General features: G+C 44.4%; 1 protein-coding gene across 1 annotated transcript; it reads right to left on the reverse strand.

Annotated features, from left to right (window-relative positions):
• Window positions 1–5,764: 5,764 nt before the first annotated feature.
• On the reverse strand, window positions 5,765–6,899 carry LOC139639797 (pleckstrin homology-like domain family A member 2). The gene is made up of 2 exons (XM_071513947.1): window positions 6,340–6,899; window positions 5,765–6,151 (listed from the first exon to the last, which is right to left on the reverse strand). Exon 1 carries the CDS (start codon window positions 6,794–6,796, stop codon window positions 6,380–6,382), a length of 417 nt encoding a protein of 138 aa, XP_071370048.1. The 5' UTR covers window positions 6,797–6,899; the 3' UTR covers window positions 5,765–6,151; window positions 6,340–6,379.
• Between the last annotated feature and the right edge of the window lie 250 nt (window positions 6,900–7,149).

Here is a 7,149-nt window from a genome sequence, read left to right on the forward strand (position 1 = left end):
TTCATCTTCCGCTCGATGACAAGCACAATTGCTCGTCTTACGGCTTTATTTGCTACACTAACATTTCGATGTAGCCTAACTCATGTTTCTCACATAGGTGAAGTGATAATCTGCAAGATCCTCACTACATCTTGGCTGCATCTTTGGTGCTAAGTCATTGCTGTGATGTTTTTGCTCTGCATTTTCCCATAGATGAAAAGTCCCAGCATTTAACCTTGAATTTTCTGTCAATGACGTTTGAGTTTCTTTTGTTTCCATCTTTTCTTTGTCTGTTCATCCATGGTGGCTATCACTGCTCATGCCAACTACTGAGTTCTTCTTGTATTTATTCCAAACAAACTGCTGTTGTTGCTGCTGGAAACATAAAACTCACCACTTTTCAGGTGTGCCAGAGGAGTTTTCCCAGGAAATAGCTACCTGACACCGGATGTTTAGAGGAACCAATGTAGAAGCTTTCATGAGATGGGTATACAGTAGGTTGAATCACTATTGTGTTATATCATTCGACAATAGAGAGAAGCAAAACAGACATTTATTTAGATGAAAATGTTGCGGATCATAGTGGATTCCACTGCAGTTCTGACTAATGCCTTTTATATGTGTTCTAGACAGGGAAATGTATTGTAATGTTCTTGTAATCTGTTTCTAGTCGTCTCTTCACACGCCCACTCAGGCAGGTGGTCAGTAACTAAGTCTGGCCCCAGGAGCTTCATCAGATCGGGATCAGACTACGACTGGACCCCTGCTGCTCTGCTCCACTGGGTTCAACTCTGCCCCACACTGCTGCACTGCTCAGCACCCCCATCACATGCTACACCGCAAGAAATCTTCATCTTAACAAGTCATTTAGTCTATTATTGATTCCTAAAAATGTTCTTAAATTAGGGGAAAAAATCTGCCAGTTGGGTTAGATCATTTCACTTGTTTCCCATACAAATCAACTTGTTTCAAGAATATTGTAGTGTCATTTTCTTGATAGTAGTGCAGTGATCTGCTAGCCTGGTATCCAGCCCCTATGAATCGCAGTTTTCAGCACTCTTCGAACTTGCATGGCGATTCATTAGGAATGTTATGAATCGCCTTAAGAATCGCCATGCAAATTCGAAGAGTGCTGAAAACTGCGATTCATAGGGGCTGGATACCAGGCTAGTGATCTGTCTTGTTCTGACTTGTTTCAAGATACTGACACTCATTTCTAGAAAATTCCTGAAACAAGTGAAACTGCATTGGAAACAAGTGGAGTTATCTCTCCTCATTGGCAGAATGGTTTGATAATAATAAGATCTGAAGGCTGAATATAAGACTAAATGACTTGTCATTTTTTGCAGTGTACAGTCCTTATCCCCCCCCCTCTCTCTCCCTCTCTGTCTCACAGTATGCACTCTCGCTCACATACTTTTTCTGATAGCATATATGAGGTGATGCCTCAGCGTTCCTGTTGTTTTCAGCCTGTCTCCTACCGTCTGAGGCCACAGAGTTCCCGGTGTATCTCTCTCCTCCTCGGCCGTCCGCCCCCTCACCGCCTCGTAGACATTCCTAACAGCGTCTCCTCTCTCTGTCTGAAGCTTCTCCGGACAGCTGCGTCTTAAGCAACATGATCCCCACTCGCCAACACCGCCTCTGCCGACACTTTGTGTGTGTGTGTGTGTATACTGTATATGTGTGTGTGTGTGTGTGTGTGTATGTGTGTGTGTATCCACTGCACCCATGTGTCTTAGACATGAGAGGTGCTACATTCATAAGATTCTCCTCGAAAAACAGGCCCACAAAGAGCGACACTCTATCTATATTCGGGAAATATCACCTTACTCTAACATCTGTCGGCTTTGCTTGTTGTTATGAACGTTTTTTTTCTATATTTAGGAACAGCGGATGTGGTCTAACAGCAATTAGTTTGTATCAAAGAAAAGTCACAGGCGGACAGCCACGAGTCCCCTCTCCCTGCTGATGTTTTGGTGTGGTAATCTCGGACTAAACAGCATCACACTCCATTAGCAGCTTAGAGATGATTCCTGATAGTTTTAAAAGGTTTTTGTGATAACCTATAATATACCAAACCAGCTATGTCCCCAAGTTCAGTGTTGCGTCCTACTTACTGAGGTTATTTGATTTATCGGGATTAGGTTCACCAGGTTTTGCAGATCTGTGATGGGTCGATCTGAGCCAGATTGTGGTTAGATATGGCTGAAGATGTGAATCTGGGGAGTTCTTTCCCTGTGACTCAGCAGACAGAAATGGATGTCCAACAAAAAACACAAACACCGTTGTCATGGGTACAGGCGATTAGGAGAATGACGCCTTTGTGGATGGGATGAGGGGGGAAATGCGGCCAATTTATCCACAAGAGCAGATCTGGGAATCAGATGACCTTTATTTGGATGTAGGAATGATAAATGGGAAACAGCAGTGAAACATGGAAGGCTAGATTCTGGTCAAGCAGCCAAAAGGATTTATCTTCCCTTTTAACCCGCTTCTGTCTCTCAAGTAGATTGTAAGAACCCAGCCGGCTATAAAAGACCTCGTATAGCCTCAACCATAGCCTGAGGGTGTGTGTCTCTCTATATTTGCTAACTGCTCAGGTATGTACTCAGGTATGCGCTCACCTGAGCCATGCGTCATGAAGCCAAATACGCAGAGAGCTTCTTTCTGGTTCAAACTGGCCTGTGAATAGCATTGTGTGGAGATAATCACGTCACTTTGGGTAAAAAAAAAAAAGGAAAAAACTTTATTCAATGGGTGCCAGCGCTCATTTTAAGACTGTTATGACTATCAAGACACTATAATACAGTTGATACACACCATTAAAGCTGATCTGGGAGGATGTTAGTTATCACAGACTCCCAAGGCCTTGCCTAACATCCTGGTTGGCCTACGCTGTTTGGGTTAAAGAGTTCAGTATTTACATGAAGCCAACAGTGTTGTGGCCTTCTGGCGTCAGATCGGACTCTGACGGGAAGAGCACATGAGTGAAGAAATGATAAAACACGCTGAAGTGAGGGAAAGATAAGGGTTTCCTGTGTCACGGCGGTTTACGGGAAGCAGAGCGGCGCCCACAGACAGTCAGCCAGCGTGGGGCTTTAGTGAGTCATGAGGCATACCTGAGCCAACCTGGAGGATGTGCTATGAAGTGGTGTTGCTATAAAGCATCGCAGAGCGGGCGGGTCGGTAAACATGAGTGCAGTTTACTGATTTCCCGTTATATGATATTTGGGTATTGAAGTTCAAATTTCTCAAACACATACCTCTCGACTGCCGTTTGGAACCGGCAACATGTGAAGCTGCCCGGTGCGGCTTTAAAGGAATAGTTCACCCCATTATGAAAACTCTATTGAAGTCAACAGGGCTTTTACAACTTTTTTTGCAACAAATGTTTTTACAATTCCAAAAAAAGCATAAAATCTCCATCAAGTTTCTCCAAACACAGCATAATCCAAGTGTTTTGTAGCCAAACAATTGCACCGTGGGTCCAAATGTCCAATATGTACCATATTATTTTCTCATATATTCTCCTCACCAACAGTGCTGTGGTTATATATATATGTGCACCGTATAGCACCCTGATGGACTGAATGGCTTAAAATTTTCATTTTGGGGTGAACTATTTCTCGAGTCTTGATATATGTGAGCGATGCATGGAGAGTTGCTGTATAGAGAGTTATGGCTGTTATGTACGTCCATATCTCACGCTTCCGTTGGCCACCACCCTCCTTCACCCACCCACCCCCACCCCACAATGCATTTACTGTTCCAGAGCCACGCTGCGTCCACATAATGACAGCCTATGGAGTGATGACGCCAGACGGGTAACAAGTACGGCCTGAGTAAGAGCCAGGCCTGCGTCAGAGGATGTTTATACAGCGAGAGAGTTTGGGGAGGAAGACGCAGTGCGTGTGTCCGTCTGGCTGGCGGTGTGTGTGTGTGTGTGTGTCCAGGCCAGCAAGGAAGTCAAGAAGACGATGTAACATTTCATTCTGTGGTCTGAGATATACTGTGCAAGCCTCAGAGTTTATGACGTCCAACATCGGCCTGTTCCACCGCTGCTGGGGTCACGTCGGTTTTATTTATTTCACATTCAACACACATTCTCCGGGTCTAAAACGGGATCTTATACTGTCTAAAAGCAGTCACAGGGACAGTGGTGACATAGACCTCAACCCCAGTCCCTGTGTGGCCCTTGGCTCACGGGCCAGAGGTGTGTGTGTGTGTGTGTGTGTGAGTTTGTGAGATTAAAGTGGTGCCAATTTGTGAAGCGGTATTTTTAGAAAGGAGGCCCGTCCGCTCCGGTAATACTCCTCAGATCAGGCTATCCATTTGATGCGCTCATTGTAGTGTGATCCCACTTCAAAGCAGCAGGGACGGGACGGGTTGGGACAGCGAGAGGAGAGGGGGGGTGGGGGGGGGGGGCTCCACTATACACTTCATTACTGCTGGCCAGAGACTCGGCTTTCTGTCACCTCTGACCTCGGGCATTTGTGCTCATAACACACTTCCACTCTGTAAGACCGACTACTGGAGGCATGTGGAGGAGGGCTCAGGGCAGAGAGGGCAAAGTTTATTTTTACTGCCTCACAAGTCCCTTGTCATGTGTGCTTTTCATGAAAAGCATTGCCAGTTCATTTTCTATACCTAATGTAATCTAAAGTTCACTGAAATGCATAAAGCTGAAAGTTACATAAATCTTCACATGAATGATTAGTGTTCTACCTTCTTTATAAACTATTTATGAATGTATAAGTGTAATCAATTCCAATCAATCCTAGTTTTAATGTTTATTGTTCACATCTAGCACAAGTATTTTGAGAAGTACATAAAAACAACTTAGAAATTACCACACATATCCAATGGCATTTCCAGATGAAACTTATATCTTCTTCTGTATTTTAAATTTGCCATTATAGCTGCTGAACATTAATCTCTCATCATGACATACAGCTACTTTTGACATTTTTTGTTTACATCACCAACATTTCAAGGTGCATCTTATGCTTTGTGCATCTGCTCCTGTGTGGGACTTACGTGTTTCTGTAAATATGACCAAGGCATAACTCATTGGGTTTATAGCAGTGCTTCTTTGTCAGTGATTGTATAGGTATGTGCCTAGAATCACATTATTTCCATTGGCAGAGTCTTTATTTCACGATAACAGGGCGGTAGAGTGGACTTGTACTTCCTGTGTACACACTGCTCTGTGTCCACAAGAACAGGTGCAGAGACCTCTGATAAGACTGGAGAGTCAGGAGAATTTAGCATCATGTGAACACCTGTTACAAAGCTGCCTAAATATCAAATAAAAACATTTTCAGCTTTTTGTCAGGTAGGCTATAACAGTGAGAGTTTGTACAAATCAATTCAACTGTCTTTTTCTTTTTAACATAATGATTCAGCTTGTACCTTGCACCACACCTTGGGAAGGTGTGTTCAAAGGCGCCGTTGAGGCTTTTAAGTGAACCGTGTGACTGAATCCACTCTGCTTATCAGTTGTAAAGTATGACTAAAGCATGACATCAACCAGTGACAATAAGGACACGCATTCCACCTGAGGAGGAGGAAAGGGACTTTCCTGTCTTCCACTCCCTGTTCACTCTGGCATGTCTGGCATTTTACTGTAAAATGCTGCTGTACAAAAAGCCTAAATGTTCCTGCCTGTGAAATGTAACTGCTGTTATGAATCACCAACACCTGACACACTTACACCAGGTGGTAAAAATGCTTGCTATGAGTTATGACTTGAAATATAAAATAAATCAAAGAAGAGAGTAAGAAATTATGTCAAAAAAGCATGAATATTTATTCAAATAAATACACACTCAACATGCACTGAAACAGTAAATAATTTAAACAAATGCACAAACTGTTCGCCAAGAACACCATCATTCTGGAAACAAATAAATTAACATTATGTTGCAACATCGTTTTAGGAGACATTCCTCCCAGGAGAGCGAACTTGAAATAGTTTTGACAATTCAAGGGTTCAGTCCTGCGCGCGGAGCTTCTGAAACTCTCTCTGTCTTTTTAGATGCCTTTCGGGATCAGTTGTCCGTCTGTAGACGCGTCCGAGAGCCCCGTCCCGAACAATCCTTCATCACTGGACCGGATGACCACGTCCGCCTTTTGGTCCAAGTATTTTTTCGTTATGGTCCATATATTGATACTGAAAGAGAACAAAAAAAAAAAAAACAATTAACATCAGTTGGAAAATCACTTTACAGCACACCTGCCTTAATTCTGGCAGCGATTATTAGCATACACACACTTTCCAGTGCGTTTGACATGACTTAATTACGGGTAATATTTAATATTATATCAGTTATATTTCATTTATATTGATTTCTATCTTACCATATAAGGAGTGGTTAACTGCCAGAGTCTTGGGAGCCGCTCAGGGCGCCCGGGCCATGCGCCTCTCCTGCTGCCCGGGCGACGCGCTCTCGTTGTCCTGCCGCGTTTTAAAGTCCTGGATGGCCTTTTTGTTCTGGAAATCAATCAGCGCCATGGTGATCACCGCGTTCCAGCAGTTATCCTCCCCGGTGCACCTGAAATCGATCTCCTTATTGTCCGTGGTAACGATGGTGAAGTAGACGAACTTGCCAGTGCGCTCCACGCAGTCCACCTTCTTGATGGACTGCAGCTTGAGCTCCTTGCCCTTGGAGCGCTTCTGCGTGTCGGCGTAAATGTTGAGGCTGTCCGTGGTCAGGACGCACGTCTTCCTCTTCCAGAACTGGAGCAGGTTGTCGCTCCTCTTCTCCAGCTCCCCCTCCTTCAGGACCTGGGAGATCTCCTCCGCTGACATTTTCATTGTCTTGGGGCGGTTTAGGACCGAGAGTTACTGTGTGAAACCCCGCTTCCCTGCTCTGTCCGAAGACCCCGAGGAAGGAGCTTCTGTGTAACGGGCTTCGTAATCCAGTTGCGTTGTGAATGAACGCGGCGGGAGAGGCTTCTTTATACCGTGGCCTGGTTTGAGCCCTTCCCACTTGACGTCAGCTGGTTTGGGAATGCATCGACAGTTGCCAGTAGAGTAATTCATGGTTGTGTGGGCGGAAGCTGTGGCGCAGGGGAGAGCAGAGGAAGTCCTAACGTGGAGCTAATTACACTGCCAACATGTCAATTAGTAATCCACATCCTACTATGGAGATCAATCCAAATATTTGC

The sequence above is a fragment of the Centroberyx affinis genome, unplaced genomic scaffold (genome assembly GCF_046629955.1).
Source record: "Centroberyx affinis isolate AG114_WGS23_722 - 3 ecotype Tasmania unplaced genomic scaffold, CSIRO-AGI_Caff_v1 ptg007734l_1, whole genome shotgun sequence".
In the NCBI taxonomy this organism is placed as follows: Eukaryota; Metazoa; Chordata; class Actinopteri; order Beryciformes; family Berycidae; genus Centroberyx; species Centroberyx affinis.